At 38.2% G+C, this 21,698-nt stretch overlaps 1 protein-coding gene across 1 annotated transcript; it reads left to right on the top strand.

Annotated features, from left to right (window-relative positions):
* On the top strand, positions 7,305-8,666 carry LOC104719871 (paired amphipathic helix protein Sin3-like 5). Its single transcript, XM_010437861.1, has 5 exons — positions 7,305-7,357; positions 7,673-7,810; positions 7,901-8,081; positions 8,269-8,367; positions 8,462-8,666. Exons 2-5 carry the CDS (start codon positions 7,695-7,697, stop codon positions 8,543-8,545), a joined length of 480 nt encoding a protein of 159 aa, XP_010436163.1. The 5' UTR covers positions 7,305-7,357; positions 7,673-7,694; the 3' UTR covers positions 8,546-8,666.

The following is a 21,698-nucleotide window of genomic DNA, read 5'->3' as shown; positions in this document are numbered from 1 at the left end:
TCACTCCATTAATCTTTGTGAGACCACATATTCTATCAAATTCATCAAGGTGGTCTAGAGGATCCTCCATTGGCAACCCATGGAATTTGTTGGCTTGAATCATGGAGATCAGTCCACTTTTGATCTCAAAATTATTGTTTGCTACTGTGGGAGGCACAATACCAGCTCTCTGGTTGTGTGTGTTGGGTGCATCTCCAGCACCAATGTTCCTTGGTCTTGGAACTGGATCTTGTTGCTCCATAATGATTGGATTCCCTTGTTGTTCTGGAACTACTCTTCTTTGCTTATGTCTCAAACCCTTTTGCAGTCTGTGGATGTTGTCAATAGGCCTTTGAAGATTGCCTTTCCCCTTTGACCTTGTGTGCATCAACAAACACGAGTACAGACTCGAATAGGTACACGGTTGAGCGCAAGCTCGAGTGGGTGGTCGAGTCGACTGGGAAGTGGTGTCTATTTAGATACGCTGTCTGACTCGATCAAGTGCTCAATCACTACTCGGTCGAGTGGTGGTCGAGTGGGTACCTGAAACTCAAGACAGCCAAGCAAAAGAAGATTCGAGTTCAGTAACTTCACAAGTGGATAAACGAACTTTATCTTAGACTAATATTGATCCTAAATGTCACAAAAACACACTCAAATGGGCAACGGCGCCAAATTGAAACTTGGTATATTTGTGGTGATGGATTGATGGATGTATGCAATGGTGAGATATGAATGAATGGATGGTAAGGTGTTTCAATTCCCCTTATGCAGTTGCAGTATAAGAGGTGTCAATCCAATCTGAGTGTTTGTGAACAATCAAGATGTGCATATGAGTCTAAGTCAAGCCAGATGTAAAGGATGTTTGTCACTAACAATCCTACAATGAAATGTAAAGTGCATAAAGTAAAACTACAAGAACTAGGAGCTAAATGCAAATGGAACAAAATGATTATGACAACTATGAAGCTAGAACATAAATAGAAACTATGGTAATGCAAGTATTGAACTAATGCAAAGCAAGTAATGAACAGAACACTAAGTGAATGCAACAGAAATGCAACTAGAATGAAACAAACAAACACAAATCATAAACAACAGTTCTGGGGATGAGCTCGAGCAAGCACTCGATCGAGTGTAGATCGAGTGCAGGGTCGAGCTGGACAAACGCGAAAAACAGAGCAACACAAGAAAAATAGAGCAATACCAAAACGAATCAAACAACGATCAAACAACAGGATTCAGACTTAGAAATCAATAAAAAAGGAAGGTCTTGAGGAGGGATTCATGGGCTGGACAAATAATTGAGGTTATCTAACTTGGTCAACAAATCTCAAACAACTTGAGCTAATCTCTAGACATATATTTCTAAGACAAGTTTAATCCACTCTCATGGCAAGAAACAATCAAACCCATGCATCTCTAGACTTGTTCTCACATAGTAAAGAATCTACACAAGCAGGCATTAAGCAAAATGTCTCATACCAAACAAGACCTCTAATCTCTTAGCAAGCCTAATGGTAAGCTCTAGATCTAGCCTTATCTATGCTTCTTAAACATTGGTGTGATGCTAATATGCTTGAAATCAAACCCTACCCTCTCAGATATAGGATCAGCATTAAGAACATCTAGCCTAGAAGATATCTACAACAATCAAGCTTGACCAAAGCAAACAAACCTCAAACACAGCCCAGCCTAACCCATCCTCAAGATCCTAAGCAACTACTCACAAGAACACATGATGAACATCAAAGTCATAAACCCAGAAAATACTGAAACTTGCATCAAATGAAAGATAAAGCAAAGATCTACAATATTGGAGAAAGAATCAAACTCGAATTCTCAATATTCTGAAAGTTATGAAACCAACAATATTGAAGAATCTAGAGTTTTCTCTCTTAAAAGAAGTACAAGATCTAAAAAAATAAAAGTGCAAAAGGAATAATTCCCAAAAAGGTAAAAACTAGGTTTTAGACTATCTAAAAAAGCTGGACTCTTTGGTGGCTGCAGGTACAAGGTCCTTAAATAGAAAAAGTAGTGGAAGCCGTAAAAATGTTAAAAGACAAAATAGCTAGGCGGCTCGGCCAACTCGACCCGGTGCTCGGTCGAGTGACCGGTCGAGTTGGCTTGTCTGGTGCTCCTTCCACTCGGTCGAGTCCTTCTCTGCACACGGTCGAGTGTCTGGTCGAGTGGGCGGTCGAGTGGGACTTCGGACCTTGGTTCTTCAGCCTTAACTCTCTTGCTTTTCCTTCATGATTGCTTCACTTCTCCTCAGCATTGCTTCCATGCTCCTTAAGCTCCAAAATCACCTGATTATGCATGAAAAGATGCAAATGCAATGCAACTAAACTCTAATGCAAGATCAGTCCTAAAGCTATGCAATAATGGTCAAAATGGATAGCAAAAGATGCAAAAAATGTGAATATACTAAGGGAAAACAGGGTAATATATATGAACATCACAGATCCACGTGCATATTGTCCTTTCCATGCCGTGGGACAATTCTTCCACTTCCAATGCATATAATCTATGCTTCCTACCATTCCAGGGAAACCGCAATGTTCTCCAATATTCAGTAATCGTTGGAGGTCTTCCGTTGTAGGTCTTCTGAGATACTCGTCTCCAAAAAATTTATCACTCCGTCTACAAATTGTTCAAGGCATTTGTGGGCGGTTGTTTCAGCCAGACGTAGATATTCATCCAGTGCATCTGCCGCACATCCGTATGCCAACATACGGATAGCTGCCGTACATTTTTGAAGTGCTGAAAAACCAAGCCTTCCAGTTGCATCTCGTCTTTGTTTGAAGTACAAAACTCCATTCTCAATACTACTAACAATGCGCAGGAACAACGGTTAGTACATTCTAAAGCGACGGCGAAACATACTTTGATTGTAAGTCGGGTTCTCGCTAAAATAATCATTCCATAACCGTATATGGCCCCCCCTCCCGGTCTCTATTAATGTGGACTCTTCTGAAAACTGGCAATGGTGGTTCTTCTGTGTGAGTGCATTGGTATTGAATCTCCTCCACTATATTGTCAACTTCCTCCTCCACCATTTCATCAACTTCTTCATCTGAACTCCAATTTGACATCTTCTTTGGGTTTTTTGTGCGTTTTAAATATTGAATCTTTTTGATGTTTTTTTGTGGGTAATGAGAAGGGTTTTCATATGTTTTGGATTTTGAAACGTAAAAGAGAGATAGAAGAAGAAGCAAGTTCTTGTGGGTAAAGATTGAGCTGGTGAAGTTTATAAACTAAAAAAAAGTACAAAGGGAAAGAGCCAATATACAAGTACATGCGGTCCACCTTCACGGATGCTCAAAGCCAAATACTGCTACGTGAGGTCCACCTTCACGGATGCTCCGTCTTGTGCAACTTCACTAGCGTACAATGAGCTTCACATGTCAACTTGACCCCAACAACCTGAAACATAATAAAGGATCCAATTAGAAACTGACCAAACAAAACAAATCCAATCATGTATGCATAACCAACACTAGTCGAATCCAAACATGTATGCATAACAAAAAAAATACAGAACATGTATTAAAGAGACAGATTAAGAACCTATGTGTGGGACAACATTTGGTCAATTAGCTTGTCTCTGAGTTCTACTTGAGCTGGTGTAAGGTTAGGGTTGTTAAGGAGACTCTCAAGCAATCTCATTCTTCCTTGCCTATCTTTAGTCTGTTGTTCCTTTTCCTTAATGGCTATAATCCTATCTAGTTTAACCGCTGAAACATCCTCACCATCATTACTCACTGCCGCCTTCGTACCTTTCTTCTTGGACGCCTTAACACCCGGAGGCCTCTCCTCAATGTCATCGTTTGTTGAGTTGGATGAGTATACTCCTTCTGAATCAAGCTTAGTCCTCTTAGCGCTTCCACCTTCCGAGTTCCATTTCTGATCATGCTTGAGTTCCCTCCAACAATGCCCTAGCATAAACAGTTTTTCATGTCATTCTTGTACATCTCATATGCCACCTTCAACACATCATCTTCCGATTCTCCACTCTTCCTTCTTGCACTCGCTTGTGTGTAACACCCCACAAACTTATTGACTTGGTGGTTTATCTTATTCCACCGAGTCTTACACTGAACAAGCCCTCTACTATTGGTCCCGGATGCTCCCTCACTTGCTTGGTAATAATCTGACACCCTCTTCCAGAAGGAACCCAACTGCTGTTCATTACTCCTAACCGGATCTTTGCTTGTGTTTAACCAAGTGCTTATGAGCCAAACATCCTCCTGTGTAGTCCACCTCTTTCTACTTCCTCTACCTCCCTCGTCTTCATTCTCATCTAAATTATCAGCAATACACTCAGAAGGGACAGTGGAAGACCTAAAGTGAACTGGTTGTGAAAGAAATTGGAAAGGCTGAGAGGGGAAAGATGTGGTAAACTGAATAGGCTGAGATGTTTCTGTGGAATTTGGTACATGAGGAGTTTCAGAAGTGTTTGAGTCCTGTTGAGAGTTCATCAGATCTACAAAGTAAGGAGCAGGAAAACTGTAAGGGTTGCTACGATCCATGGATATGTTTTACAAAAGAGAGATATGTTTAAAAGTTTGCTTAAAGAGATATAATGGGTTGTTACAAATGGGAAATGTTTGTTTAACTATCGTGGTTACGGACAGGGGTTATATATAGGTTAGAGAGAGATAATGATATGTTTTAACGTTTTGATCGGCTAATGAGAGAAATTTTTTAATATTTAACAGTTTTCAAATTTGTAATGAGTGTCCTAAAAAGAGATATACACTTTTCAGTATATCCCCCAGACTAGACAACTCAAAATGCAGAAGCCATTTCACCTTTTACATCAAATCTTATAACATCAAATCTTATCAGATGGTTAAAGTCAAAATTTTTAAAATTACAATCATGGACTGAAGAGCTGTTAATGTCAAAATTTATTTGTAAAACAATCATTGAGTGAAAATTATGTTTCTCTTTTTTAAAAATCAAACAGGCAAATACCACATTTTGTTATGGGAATTAAAATGTAGTATAAAACTAACACACCTTAACAGGATTGTAGATGTGCTACACCATCAAGATAACCATTACCATTCACCCTAGCACAACCGTCTCTGTATCCTGTTTAAGTGACAACGACAACGGTTAGAACTAAGACAAAAAGCTAAACTTAACACAAATTACAAAATCAGAAATATAGAGTTGCTTACTTTTTGGAGAAACACACCCAACAGTGGCCTCTGCCCAAACACACCTCTCTTCACCCAGTACGACATCTCTGTGGTACACTTGCACGACTCCATGAACACCTCGCACAAAACCACATAAAACAAGTTAACACGGTTCATCATCATACTTGAACACAATAGCACATTGACACCACATACTTGTATTAAAATTTCCATTGACAAAAGAGTATAAATCCGGTTACTACTAATCAGACACCAAACAATAACACACGGTTCATGAGACTTTAACACAGCACAAAATGAAACCACATTATTCTAAACAAACTTGAACACAACAGACAATTACAACCAGTTACTAATAATCAGACAACAAACATCAACATACGGTTCATGAGACCTTAACAAAACACAACATAAAACCACTTAATTCTAATCAAATTTTAACACTAACAAAGCATACAACAAGTGACTAATTATGAGACAACAAACAACAACATACGGTTCCCCAGTCTGGTTAAATCCGCAGAGAAGGAATCGCATAAGTAAACCCAAAGTTAAAGTCAAACCCTACCAAATTTCTCAGATTCAGCCTAACCCGTGAAATCAATACAATCGGAATTGTAAACCCAATCACAATCGATCAGAATTGTAAACCCAGACTCACATGCATGTTCGATTATAATTCTCCTAACAAACCCTAATCGGTAATAATCTGACGAACCTTCTGTATGTGCGATCCGCCAGCCGGTTGACCTCGCCGTCCCATTAATCCCATCACAGGAACCTTCTGTCATCGTTATCGCCGTAGGATATAGAAGGCCTTGAGCAACGAATCGTCACATCAAGGAGAATCTCGATTGGAACTCGAAACCTCGACATATATCTCTCATATATGAAGATCTTTCGTGTTTAAGCCGGAAAATCCAATAATTCAAGGTGAATCGGGTGATTTTCACGGCGAAACGGCGAATCGCTGATGGTTTCACCATTTGTCGAACAGAGAGAAGAGAGAGAACGTCGCGAAGAAAAAGAAAAAAAATAGAAAAAAAAATAATATTTCTCCTTTTTTATATTTTACCCCCTGCCCAATCATAACCGGCGACGTATCGATTTTCATCCGATTTTCAGAGTGCCTCTCGTGGAAACGGTTCTCTTATTTTCTGATTTCTTTTTGGGTTTTTAAATTTATTTTTGGGTCTGAAAAATCTACAGAGAATCCCCAGTGGACTTACTCTTAGCCCGTGCTCGTGTAAGTTCCAGATGGACTTTTCGTTTATCGTCTATCTGGGTTACCTTTAATAACAAAGACAAATATGGGACATGATCAGTAGAATACATTTTATATTTGTATAACTTTATTAAATTATTTTATAGTCTTCTAAATCTTAGAATTTTCTACAGATACATACATATGAACATCTACACTATAGATGTAATGATGTTATAACGGACATATTTACACAATTCCGACGGAACACATCCACATTACATACACAAACAGAAAACACAAATGCATGGTATAAAAGGCAATCTGATCGGAACAATATTTTAGTATGAATATTTTCCTTTCTATAATATGTGGCATACATTACATATGGAGTTTTTAATCGAGTAGCAATGAATACTAGAGAGATTGAAGTTGTGAAAGGCGGAACTGGTGATCTTTTACTTGCCTCGAAAAATGAGCGTCTACTCTTCCATCTTTTTCTTCGAAGCAATAGAAAAACGATTTATCGATTGGATCAAACTCGAGCCAATCTTGATATATAAAATAAGCCATATCGTTGATCATCTGCGTTGATTCTCATCAATCATCTCGGAACATAAAATCAGTTGATATATGTTCACTTCTCCTTCGACCTTTGATCCTGAAGAAGTGTAGCCAACAAATGGGTATCTTAGTGCAAAAACACATCAAGCCTAAAATGGGTAACTTAGTGCAACTAACAAAATTTTGCGTCAGTAAAGGTAACAAAACTAGTCAAATAGAAAGAAAAAGAAAGTCAACAAAAAAATAGACGATTAAATATGTTACCCCAAAGAGAAGATTGTTTTTTTTTCTTTTGGTAAAAATCAAAGAGAAGATTTGTGTCCCCTTTCTGTATTTTTGGACTCTTTATAAGGCTCATGTAACTATGTGAAGACTCTCTCTCTTGTCTTCCTTTGTAGAAATTGTTCAAATTGTCTTGTCTCTGTGTGTTTAGTGTGAGGTAAAGACAAAACTTTTCCTCTATATGAGTTATGTCTTACACAAAAATCGAATAAATGTTCAATGAGTTTTTGTGTGTTTCCCAGTATAATCTTGTTCGAGCTAGCATTTCATTGTTCTATCAAGATATAATGTGAAATAAATTATCTGATTGCTAAAATATGTTGCTTGTTTGTATTTGGGATTATTTTGTATTAGATTTATATATATAGTTTTCAGATTTTATTTATTATTATTATGACTTGCGATAGATCTCCACCATTAAATTGTAGTTCATGTTGAGAGATCGATGTTGATCTATTTTTACTTTGTCTAGGAACCACCAGTCAATTTTGAGAATGCCAACTCGAAGTGCTGCACATAAGTATCTCAAGACTGTGAAGAAAGAATTTCAAGATAACCCTGGAAAATACAATACGTTTCTTAAGGTTTTGAAAGACTTCGAAGCTGGAAGGTATTTTTCTCTCTCTCTCTCTTAAGGTTATGCTGTTAGTAACTTAGTTAAAATTTATGGAAAACTGAATTGATTAGAATTTCATGGCAGAATCGGTACTAATGCTTTCATTACAAGAGCTAAAGATCTCTTTAATGGGAAACAAGAGCTACTCTTGGGTATTAATGTGTGTTTACCCGAAGGATCTGCAATAACAATTGAGAATGATCAAAATCCACCAAAGACGTCTCTTACCTTTAGCGATGCGATGCGTTTTATCCGCAAGGTCAAGGTATGTGCACAGTCTCATAATAGAACACAAAGATGGGAAATAAAGTTCACCGCTTCTTTTATTTTTCTGTGATACCTTAAAGATAACTGAAGCCATGTAAGATCATTTCTTAGTCTAGCTAAGCTTACTAGAAATTGTGATTATGTTGTCTCTTTGCTTTTTCTCTTAAATAGTGTTTTATTTGTAGACAAGATTTCAGGACGACGATCATTCATGGAACTCATTCTTAAATAGTCTGATTTCGTTTAGAAAGGACCACAAGAGTGTTATTAAGGTCGTCCATGAGGTATATATGAGCGTAATTAACTACATTGTGTAATGATGTTAAACTTTTTGTTTTATTATCTCGTATTTGGTTTGATGGTAAGTCTATTTTGCAGATGACTGTTCTTTTCCAAGACCATGATGATTTGCTTGAGGAGTTTTCTCTTTTTCTCCCTCCATCATTTGCGAAAAAGACCTAGGAAAGGGTGGACATGCGGTTTAAATAAGTTATAATAATAAGCCAGGATAATGATTTATGTGTATGCAATGAACCCTTGTTGTATCAGTAGATTGTTTTGAACTGGTAAACTATTTCTATATTATTTTGGGATATTTTTCATCATCTAAACACTACTTCTCAAATTTCTTACACAACTGTGCACAACACACAATCTGCTCCATTATCCATAAATGGATTCTTTTGAAACCTCCCTAATAATTATCATCATACAAGTTTTTTTCACATAGTTGTAATTTAAAGGCTAATTGTTTTGTTTTGGTCGTTTTGTATTATTTTTCTAAAGATTTATTTCGTCGTTACCTACCCTCATAATTGGGTAATACAATATTGTAACTTGTTTGTGATACTTGTTTACCACTGTTTAAGAGACTTATCCCTTGTGAAAGACTTCTTATGGTTGGATTGTCTCTAATGATAGCTTAGTGAAAACAAGTTCTTACTTTGTGGTTTTATTGCAATTACTTAGGCATTACAACTCTCAACAAAAAGACACATGCACATTAGGAACCAGTGGCAAAACAGATTCATTCAAAAGGTATCAACCATCATATCTTCTCGCATTTTTTTATGAAACGGTGCTTTGCTTTTAACGTACAGTCCTAGCTTAGTAAGACACTTAGAAGATCTTGATGATTCTCAAATTTCACAGGACTTAAAAAACGATATGGAGGTGCTTGATTTGATTATATATTAATTTTACGTATGATTTTAAGGTTTGTCTTAACATCTTGTGTTACAATCTTGACAGGTTTAGATAAAGACTAGTAGCATGACAGAGACTAAGATTGTCATATCATAAAGTGACGTGATATGGAGTTTAGCCAAGTATGGTACGTTTATCTCTTTACCTCTTAGAGCTATGCATAATATGTTAAGCTATGAATGATGCATTTGGTTAAGATTGTGCATTTTGTTCATTTTGATCGGATCCTCAATCTAAAAGCATTCTGTTATGGTAATTGAATCTAATCAATCTAAAAGCATTCTGTTATAGATCTATTTACTTCTTCTTTTTTCAGAAGACAATAATTTTATCTGGCCTTTTGATAGAAGATGAAGGCCAAGAAAATATAGAAGAGGAAGAGCCAAGAATATAGAAGTAGAAATAAAAAAAGATAGAAGAAATTTTAATACAATGTTATTTACTTTTACATTTTTTATCAATATTATCATATACATAAGAACACAAGAATATTTGAGACATAGATTAATTGAATTTTACCACTTGAATCTTGTGTTCTGCTCTATTGTTGTTTTCTTTTCATATTATTGTCACTCGCGAACTGGATAAGATGGTACGCAACCGCTTAACCTCCATTCGGGAACAAGGAGATACAAACTATGCTGACTGCATGTTAGCATGGCTTGCTTCAAAATAGTTTACTAGCTATATACACTATTTAGCCCTTAGGAAACAACACGCTGTACTTGATGTAAAAACGTATTTTTTTGAATAAATTTTACATTTTTTAAAAATATATATATATATATATAATAATTAGTTATTTGTATTTAGGTCGGTTTTAAAAGTGACTTGAAGACTGTTTTGTTTTAATTTAGTCATTTTTAACTGACACTAAAGAAGAAGAAAACTGACATTAGTTTATTGACGTTTGACTTAAGTCACTTTATTAACTGAAGCAAAAAAAAACTAACGATGGTCCATGATACGTCGGTTTAGGCTTGGGAAAAGGCGATTAAAGTTGAAGAAAGTGAGTGTGTATGCTATTTTCTCTATTTTTTGGGTTTTATTATGTTTCACATCCTCGTTTACTGTTAATGTGATGATGTCCTTAGATGGAAGCCGACCCTCTCGTGTAACACTTGATGCAATCGTCCTAGCCAACGAGTTGGCTTTCGGTGAAGAGAGCTTAATAACAAACTCCCCTGTCACCTGTATTGCATTAGTGATTTTGTCTAAATCAGAACGATACTTCGACCACTTCTCCGGACACTCTAAAGCCATCACCACTGTGTGACAGTCAGTCCAAACCTCACAGGCCGTACAATGAAGAACAGTGAGGCTTTGGAGGCACCAGAGAAGACAACTAAGCTCTGCAGAAATTCTGTTGTTTCGCGGAAGAAAAGCATCCTACGCATGATACAAAACATCACCATTATGATCCCTTAGTATCCACGCTCCACCACATAACCAAGATTCCTTAGCCCACGCTGCGTGGATATTACACTTAAGTTTACCAGGAGCAGGGCGAATCCAACGGTGGATAGTATGCACGTGTCTATTAATTTCTCTAGAGGCAGCCTGAGATATCAAAGCCTGTTGTTTCAACCATTCCTCCGCCTCTTCAAACGCCATGGCCACGATGACATGAGAGTCTTGATCTCGTTGTACAAAGATGATGGCATTACAGGCCTTCCAGATACCCCATAGTAACCAAGGAATTGCTTGCCGGACACCTTCAGCGATCTCAGACTGCTGCATGAAGTTTAAGACCAGAGACATATTATCTACAACCGAATTTGCAAAACCCTATGAGGGGATTGGGAGACCAGTTGCAGACCAAACTCCAGTTGCTAAAGAACAGTTAAATAAGACATGATTGATTGTCTCATTCTCAACTCTACATACCGGGCAAAGCGGGTTAACTGAAAGACCATGACATCGCATACACTTTGCTACCGCCAATGCTTGTGATAATGCTCTCCAAGGGAAAAGGCGGGTTTTTGGTTCAGCCGCAGTTTCCCATATCTGTTGTTTTACCTTGTACACACGTAGCATATCAGCAAACAGTGGGTTCACAATATCAACCTCCCGAGACAACAACCAATTCCCACTCTTCACCGCATACTAACCATTCTGAGTAAAAGCCCGAACGTATCGATCATAGAGGTTTTGAGCTGGGGGAAAGGATCTGATCCGGGGTATCTCGCAAGGAGGAAACAGATCTTGGAGAGTTTGTGTATCCCACAGTCCATCTTCAGAGATGAGAGCCGATACTTTAAGGTTTAAATCAATCGTTAGCTCTTTATTGAAAGGTCGTTGTGGCATGTCATCAAAAACCCATTTGTCAAGCCACACCCTAGTATCTTGACCATTTCCAATGGACTTCATCACTCCTCGTTCCAGTAACTCCCGGCCAAACATGTTACTCCGCCAGGCATACGACGGCCTATACCCTATTCTTGCTTCAAAGAAGGGCACATCCACAAAGTATCTTGCCTTATAAATTCAAGCCACCAAGGAATTAGGAGAATCGAGGATTCGCCATCCTTGTTTTGCTAGCAGAGCCTGGTTGAAACTGCCAATATCCCGGAATCCTAAGCCTCCACGGTCCTTAGATTGGCAAAATTTGTCCTAAGAGACCCAATGCATCTTGTGTGTATCTTCACTTGCATTCCACCAAAACTGGCACATCGCACTAGTGAGTTGCCTGCACTGATGCTTAGTTAGACGAAAACAGGGCATGGCGTATACTGGTAACGCCATAGCCACGGACTTGAGCAGTACTTCCTTGCCACCCAAGAAAAGCGTCTTCTCATACAACCCACTGAGTCGCGATTTTAGGCTATCACTTATAAACTGCAAAAGTTCTCGTTTCGATCTGCTGAAGCATTCTGGTAATCCTAAATATTTCCCTGCCCCTCCTTCTTGTTCAATGCCAGTGAGTAATCCAATCAAATGGCGCATATAGGAATCCATCTTCTTGCCAAACGTGATTGCAGACTTCTGAAAGTTGATCTCTTGCCCGGATGCATCACCGTAAAGCTTGAGACAGGACAAGAATTCGGAGCATTCTCGAAGGTTAGCTTTGCATAAAAATAAGCTATCATCAGCGAACAGGAGATATTGGATCGATGGACAGGAAGAGGAAAGTTTCATTCCTGTAATTCGACCCTCCAGATCTGCTCTGTTCATTATATGCACCAACGCCTCAGCACAGAGGATAAAAAGAAATGGTGAAAACGGATCCCCTAGCCAGATCAGCTCTTGCATGTTCCATGACCCACAAACCCTTTATCTGGCTTTAATTACTTGGGTTCATATAAGGAAATTATGCATTGTATCTAATTCTTTTTCCAAGTAAAGCTGTGACCAGACTAGGAATCCTTCTTGGATCATCAAAGGTTTCCCTTTAAGACAAGAAAGACATAAAAATAATCCGAACACGTTGAAGAAGCATCAAAACAGCACGTAGAACTTTCTATATTTAATGCATTCACACCCAACGTAACAGTTGGTTTTCTTCGATACCTACGATTCTACTGACAAAAAAAGAACCTATAGAAGGCTTGCAAAGATGCATCCCATGATCCATCCAGCCACAAAGCTTTCATTATATACTGTGAAGAGATGCAACCATCAAAAGCTAGGTTCACGAGTAAGGGTCTTTTGGCTTACTTTGGTATTTTTTTTTTTTACAACAATTACGTTCGTTGGTATCTTATTATTGATCACATATATTTAAGTTTTATTAATTAGAACTTAATATAATCTCTTTTTTTAATACAAAAAAATAATATCACTTCAGGAATTTTTTTCATTAACCATATTTACCAGAAAAAAAAAAAGGTTCATGAGCAAGTTCAGATGAGTAACATGTCTTATTTGATCATATTGTGTTATCTCCTACAAAAGATTCAAACTAAGATTAACGGATTGATGCATAGAATACATCTAAGTTTTGCTAGTTGTCGTAAGCTAATTGTCAAAATTATCTTAGATATTATTGGCTTTTGGACCTCGGTTTCTTTATCCCAAATCAGGTTATTCGAAAGATCAATTCTCTTTGCAACTCTCATTCATGTGAGACGGTTCTCTTAATAACCCTACTGGAGCGCGTGTTTCTTGGACAAAAATATTTTATACAAAGACAGAAGAAGGTGTCGGATTACGTTCTATTGCAAGAAAGAACGAAACATGTGGGTTGAAACTGATATGGATGATATATTTTAGAGCTGGTTATGTTTGGGTGGATTAGAAGAATATATTTGTCGCGTTCCACCTTTTGGTCACTTCAAGAGGAGAACTACTCATACTCTTGAATGTTTTGAAAGATTCTAAAACTTCTCGAGAACGTGGTTTCCTTTCTCAAGATTATAATTGACAATGGGGAAGAAACATTCTTTTGGTGGGACCCATGTATTCTCTTTGGCCCATTGATTCACTTCTTACGACCGCAAGGTCCAATAGATCTTCACATTGCACTCTACTCGCTTGTTAAGGATACCCTCTCATCTGTGGGTTGGTCGCTTCCTCCAGCTAGCTCGGATCTTCATTCAACTTCTCTCCTTGATTACAACTATTCAAATATCCTCTCCAAGTAATGTCTTAGTTTAGCAAGTTGGAGATCGTGTGTGTAGACTTCTCCTCTAAGGATATTTGAAAGAATACTAGGCTTCACAAACCCCTTCTGAGTCTTTGTGACATGACATCCTTCTGGTTTGGTTTGGTTTCATGTTAATAAATTTGAAAGCATTGTTAAAAATGTCATTTTTATTAAATTTTTCAAAAATGCCCACTCCCTAAAACAAAAATGTTCCTAAAATCTAAGTTCTACATGAATATGTGGGTAACCTAAAGGCATCTCCATCAGTGAAATTTAGTGGATGTTTTCTCATTCTTTTAAAAAAAAAACAAAAACTAAAAAAAATAGGAAAGAGAATGTGATAGTGTCTCTGCACAAACACTTTAAGACACACTTAAATGGTCTAAGTTAGACCCTTATTTGCCAGATGTTTATCTTTTAGTGGTTAATACTTTTAAATAAGTCGATTATATTAAAATATAAATATTATTAAAATTTGACTCCCGTTTAATGACATTACCGATTAGACCATCTCTAATATATATCTCTATTTTTTTCTCTAACATAGAGCATTGAGTTAGTGTAAGAAAATAGAGATGAGAATAAAGTTGCTCTATATACAGAGCAATCTAGAGCAAATGTTGCTCTATAATAGAGTTTTGACTCTAAAATAGAGTGGAGTTGGAGATGCCCAACCTACATTGATATGTGTGAGACCTTTTAGGACATCTCCATCGGTTATATAGTCACTTGGATGTCAACGGAATTAAATAACAATACTTTTAATTTTATTTAATTATTTAATTATTTTTTTGTATGCTCAACTAATCAAATGATGACAACTGTAGACGTCGTGTCTTAATTGTTCTTGGCAGAGACACTTTCTATTCATCTCTCTACCTTTTTTTATTTTTTAATTTTTTTTATTCTTCTGACCCTCTATTGGATATGTTCTTAGAGCATCTGCATTGGTAAATATAAGTGGGTTTCTCAAAATATTGTATTTTAATCATTTTTTATATAAAATTATTATTTATTTAAATAACAAATCAGAAAAATAAAATATAATCAGTTAGAATTAGCCATGTGTCCAGAACAGTTTCTCAAGGTTTCTCAAATGAGAATCTTTGAGAAATGTTTCTCACTTTCTCTCATACTATTTTGTTACTTTTTATTTTTTAGTTGGTGAGAATTTAGTTGAGAAACCCTCAATGCACATGACCTTATAAATACTTTATAAATATTATCTAAAATTTTGTAAACCTTATAATATCTTATTAGTACCTTATATACCTTATGAAATTTTGTAGATACTTGAACTGAGTAATGAGTAATAGTTACCATCCAGAAGTACCTTATAAATATTTTAAACATTTTCAGATTTATTGATGAATATTTTTTTTAATGGAAAATTGAAAGAGAAATTATTTTTAATTTTGGTTAAGTTTCATGTTGTTGAATTTTTGTAATTCCACCAAAGAAAATTTCATTAATTACATTTTTAATTATATATATATAATAATTTATATATTGTTAAATACATAATATGTATAGAATAAACATGAAAATAATGACTTTTTCCAAAACTGAATCAAATCAAAACTTGAACCAAAATAAAATTTGGATTTTATTTGGACATGGTTTGCTAAATATTAAAATTTTAGTAGACATAAATGTAAATAGTTTACACAACAAAATTTCTGATAGTAACGAAGTCGATTTACAATATCCCTACTAGATGACGAATCATGATTTCATATAAATTTTTACATAATCAATCACTAAAAATAACTCCACTTGCAAAGAAATATTGTAAACTAGGAAAAGAAAATTTTTACATCAAATTAATTTTTTATTTTCTTTTTATTTTAATATTGTTTGATTTTATGTTGGATTTATTGATATTGGGGGTTATTTTACCAATAACTAAAAGGTGAGGGCTTTAAAATTTATATTAAAAAAATAAAAAATATAGTTGAGGAGCTATTTATTGTTTTTAGAAAAGTAAAGCTTATTTTTAATTTTTATCCATTTTCCTTATTATTTTTTTATAAAAAAAATAGTAATAATAAACATGTGGTCGGACAGAAGAATTAGAGTCGAAAAGTCGCTTAGGACTCTCTTTTTCAATTAGGGGGTTACACCTTTGTTGAAAAAGCTGAAGTATACCGGGAAAATTTCTGTTTTCGCCGGATTTGATCAAATATTTCCTGTTTATTTCGTAATATTCACCAAATCTTTGAAGATTTGAGACAAGTTTAACCTAGTTCTTCAGATACAATACGCCGCCAGAAGTAGACCTCACAAATCCATTCGTCATCTTTCATTGCCTACTAGTGGAGAAGACCTGCAAGTAATGGAGTAAGCGTTGGACAGAGCTTTACAAGAGATGTCGCTCGATGATAATCAGCCGACCGTCATACAAGACCTACCTCAATTTAGCTCTTGGGTTAGGAATGAACGAAGCATCATAGGGAAGTTGCTGTGTCCGGAAAATCAGAAGATGTCAAGCCTGATTCACGAGATGCCACGAACGTGGTGTGTTTATAACCGTGGGAGGGGTATTGCCTTACCTAATGATAGGTTTCAATTCATATTTGATTCTGAAACAGATTTATCCACGGTTCTGGACATTGGTGCATGGACTTTCAATGATTGGAGTGTTACTCTAGAGAGATGGGTGGAAAAGCCACCAGAAGACTATTTGAAGGTTTTGCGAATATGGATCCGGTTAAGAAACATTCCGGTGAATTATAACACGGCATAAACGATCAGGGAAATTGTGGGGCATGTCGGTCGAGTCACACATGTGGCATTTGATCCGTTAAAGCCTTTGAGCAAAGGCTATGTCAGGGTTAGGATATTGTTCGATGTGAGTAGGCCTCTGAAGAATTCTTGGGAGCTGCAGCTCCCATCAGGAGAAAAGGTTGCTGTTGGAATTGAGTATGAAAGGATTCGGCGCAGATGTTATCAGTGTCAGAGGCTTACCCATGATAAGGAGAGGTGTCCTTTTAATCCTGTGAACCGGCAAGTACTTGCTACGGGAGGACTTGAAGGTGCTTATCTGGTTCCGAGTCGGTTAGTCCCAAAGATTAGCAAGGATGCTCCTTTTTTTTGGTGTGTTGACAGATGCCGATGTTGGTATTGATCCAACCTCAGGTAAACCAAAGATAGCTAAACCTGTGTTAGATGAGATGCGCCAGTATCTTTCGGTGACTGGTCCGCAGTTAAAGAAAATCCACATAGAAAGAGTGAGACAATCTGTTTGGAATTTGGCGGTGTGTCTGATGCTGGTTCTGGAGAAGCTCATTCTGTTCCAGAGTTGAGGTCAGAGCGTGCTTTGGATCGCCTTTCCCTTCCGAATCACTCTCCGTCTGCGTCATGTGCCACAACACCATTGTTTGGGTTAGGATATACGGAAGTAAGAGATAATTTCTCTGCTGGTATTATCGGACCTAAACCTAAACATGTGAAGAAAAGACGACGACCAAACCAATGGAAGCGTAAGGCTCAAGCACTTCAGAATAGACTTGTGTCTTTTTTAGATTATGATGAAGGGCTATCTTCAAAAAGGAAGGCTGCAGATAAGGCTTTGATATCATCTAAACTTGCCAAGCGAGGTGATGAGACGATGGCTCCGCATGAGGAACCACCGACGCAGCTATAAGTTTTATGAGTTGGATTGTCAAGGATTGGGGGCACCTTGACAATTCCCACCTTGCGGGAGATGCGGCGTACACATTTCCCGGATTTTTTGTTCCTCCTGGAGACAAAAAACTCTAGTCAGTACGTGGTGAACTTACAGAAGTCTCTAGGATATGAGAATGCCCACGTAGTCGATCCAGTGGGTTTAAGTGGTGGACTGGCTCTGTTTTGGAAGTCGGCGTATACAGTTCAAGTCCTTAGTTCAAATACAAAAATCATTGATGTGGAGATTAACTTTGGCTCAGCTAGCTTCTTTGTCTCTTGTGTGTATGGGGATCCAGTTTATCAACAGAGGCAAGTAGTATGGGATCATCTCATCTCAATTGGTGCAACAAGAGATGATCCCTGGTTAGTCTTGGGTGATCTCAATGAAATGGTGGATAATAGTGAGAAGCTTGGGGGGCCAGCACGGTCGGAGTCGTCATTCTATCCTTTCAGGAATATGATATCTGATTGTCGACTATGGGAGGTCCTGAGTATTGGTAACAAGTATTCATGGGCTGGGGAACGTAACAAGATGTGGATTCATTGCTCTTTAGATAGAGCCTTGGGCAATGCAGCGTGGTTTCACCTTTTCCTGCGGGTCCAGGCAGAGTTTATGGAGCGAATTAGTTCTGATCATAGACCAGTGTTTCTGCGGTTTGTCAGTGGAGAGGACTCACATAAAGGATGCTTTATGTTTCAGAAACGGTGGACATCTAAACCGGAGTTTGCTCAGATAGTGAAAGATGGCTGTATAAAGGTGACACGAGGGGATCACAAGCAGTCCTAAATAGAATTGCTGAGTGCAGGAAGGCCATCTCCAGCTGGAAAAACTCTACTCAACAAAACTCTAAGAAGAATATTGACTTCTTCCAACTTCAGCTGGATAATGAGAGTGCTAAGTTACAACCGGATCTTCAATTAATGAAGAATCTACGGTGGGAACTAACAGAGGCATACAGAGCAGAAGAGTTGTTCTGGAAGCAACAAAGTCGAGAGAAGTGGATGCAGGAGGGAGATCGTAATACTAGGTTTTTCATGGGAGTGTTCAACGAAGACGAGTGCAAAACAGGATCCTATCTTTAATGGACCAGAATGGCGTTGAACAATTCACAGATGGCTCTAAGGGAGAGGTAGTGGTGTCCTATTTTTGGAAAATGTTCACTACTTCTAACCCTGAAGCTATCGCGGAAACTCTTAAGGGTATGAACCCTCGTGTTACGCCTCAAATGAACGATGAACTGATCAAGCTACCTTCTAGTGAAGAGATCAAGAATGCAGTCTTTAGCATGAGAGGAGATAAAACACCCGGTGCAGATGGGATGACATGACACTTTTTCCAGGAGTATTGGGACATTGTTGGCGCTCAAGTGATTGAGGAGGTGCAACAATTTTTTGAATCTGGTTCTCTTCCATCCGAATGGAACTATACACAGATTTGTCTGATCCCAAAAAAGCCTAATCCTACGAAAATGACTGATTTGAGGCCAATCAGCTTATGCTCGGTGCTATACAAGATTGTCTCCAAAGTGCTATGCAATTGACTAAAGCGTTTTCTCCCCACGATCGTCTCTGATACTCAAGGTGCTTTTGTCTCAAGTTGCCTGATCTCAGACAATATCCTTATAGCCCATGAGATGATCCACGCTTTAAGAACCAATCCTCAATGTGATGAAGACTTCATGGCGATCAAGACTGATATGTCTAAAGCCTATGATCGTGTGGAATGTAAGTTTCTTGAAGAGTTGATCCGGTTGAGGTTTCATATTAGATGGGTGAAGGGGATAATGATCTGTGTCACTTCAGTTACGTACTAGGTTTTATTAAATGGCTCTTCTTATGGCTACATTAAACTAGAGCAAGGGATTAGGCAGGGTGACCCACTTTCACCCTTCCTTTTCATCCTTTGTGCAGAGGCTTTGGTGCATATAATGAACAGAGCTGAGCTGGAGGGTCGTGTTACGGGAATGAAACTTTCCTCTTCCTGTCCTTCGATCCAACATCTTCTTTTTGCTGATGATAGCTTGTTCTTATGTCAAGCTAATTTTCGAGAGTGCTCTGAGTTCTTAAAGTGTCTTAAACTATACGGTGATGCATCAGGACAAGAAATCAACTTCCAGAAGTCGGCAATCACCTTTGGTAAAAAGCTGGATCCCTATATGCGTCATTTGCTCCTTTTGTTTACTGGTATTGAGCAAGAAGGAGGGACAGGGAAATACTTGGGTTTACCAGAGTGTTTCAGTGGTTCGAAAAGAGATCTCTTGCAGTTTATAAGTGATAGCTTAAAATCAAGACTTAGTGGATGGTATGAGAAGACATTATCTTTGGGGGGCAAGGAAGTATTGCTTAAGTCAGTGGCTATGGGGCTTCCGGTATATGCCATGTCTTGCTTTCGCTTAACTAAGCACCAGTGTCGACAACTTACAAGTGCGATGTGCCAGTTTTGGTGGAATGCGAGCGAAGACAAACATAAGATGCACTGGGTCTCCTGGGATAAAGTTTGTCAATCTAAAGAACGTGGAGGTTTGGGATTCCGTGATATTGGTCGGTTTAACCAGGCTCTGTTAGCAAAACAAGGATGGAGAATCCTTCACTCTCTGCATTCTTTGGTGGCCAGAGTATATAAGGCTAAATTTTGTGGATGTCTCCTTTTTTGACACAAGGATTGGATATAGACCATCGTATGCTTGGCGGATCATTTTGTTTGGCCGTGAACTATTAGAACGAGGGGTCATGAAATCTATCGGCAATGGCCAGGAGACTAATGTGTGGCTGGACAAATGGGTTTTTGATGATATGCCAAGAAGACCTTTCAATAAGGAGATGACAATTGATGTAAACCTCAAAGTATCGTCTCTAATCAATACTGATGGAACATGGAATGCACAATATCTTCAGGATTTGTTTCCACCCTGCGAGATACCTCAGATAAGGTCCTTTCCACCAGCACCAAATCTTTGCGATCGCTTTGTTTGGCTTTCACTCAAAATGGTCAGTATACGGTTAAGAGTGGAAACTGGCTGTTAGCTCGGGAGAGTGATCTCTTGAACCCAATGCCCACTGATATGATTAGGGTGAACAAGGTTAAACAAGGTATATGGGATACTGCCACTGAGCCTAAAATCCGACTCTTTCTATGGAGAGCATTATCACAAGCACTAGCGGTAGTAGAGTGCATGAGAAGTCATGGTCTTTCAGTTAACCCCCTTTGTCCGGTTTGTCATGCTGAAGAGGAGACAATCAACCATGTTTTATTTGGTTGTACTCTGGCGAATGGGGTTTGGTCTGTAACTGGTCTTCCCATTCCTTCTCTGAGTTTCTCGCATTGGTTGTTAACAATGTTTCCGCAGTACTACAATTTATGCAGCAGCCTGGAATCGGTGAGGAGGTACGACAAGCCATTCTTTAGATTTTATGGGGGATATGGAAGGCACGGAATGCTATTATCTTTGCACAACGGGATCAGGACTTTCATGTGGTTGTGGCACTGGCGCTTGAAGAAGCGGAAGAATGGCTTCGACAAAAAACCTTAATATCTCAAGCCACCTCTAGAGAAGCTGGCAGACATGGCCACAACATCCACCGCTGCGCTCGTCCTCCTCCTGGTAAACTTAAGTGCTACATTCATGCAGTGTGGGGGAAGGAGTCGTGGTTCTGTGGTGGTGCTCGGATATTAAGGGATCATACTGGAGAAGTTTTATATCACGCGCGAGATGCATTCCTTCCGCGGAGTAATAGAATTTCTGCTGAACTTAGCTGTCTTTTATGGTGTCTTCAAAGCCTCACTGACCTTCATTACACGACCTGTGAAGTCTGGACGGACTGTCAGGCGGTGGTGACGGCTTTAGAGTCCCCGGACAATTGGCCAAAATATCGTTCGGAGCTGAATAAGATCACTAATGCAATACGAGTGATGGGGAAGGTTGTAATTATACTCTCTTCACTGAAAGCCAACTCTTTGGCCAGGACGATTGCTTCTAGTGTTAAAAGAGAGGATCGACTTATATCTTACCTTGCGTCAGGTGACCCAGCTTGGTTGCAAAATCAGATTGCGCAAGAACGGTGAGGTTTAGTAACATAGCTCGTTTGTGGTCTGCTCTGTTTTGTTCTTATTGCTATTCTAATATAAGATGCATTAAAAAAAAAAAAAAAAAAAAA

The sequence above is a fragment of the Camelina sativa genome, chromosome 2 (genome assembly GCF_000633955.1).
Source record: "Camelina sativa cultivar DH55 chromosome 2, Cs, whole genome shotgun sequence".
In the NCBI taxonomy this organism is placed as follows: Eukaryota; Viridiplantae; Streptophyta; class Magnoliopsida; order Brassicales; family Brassicaceae; genus Camelina; species Camelina sativa.
This window is presented reverse-complemented; position numbering and strand designations above follow the sequence as displayed.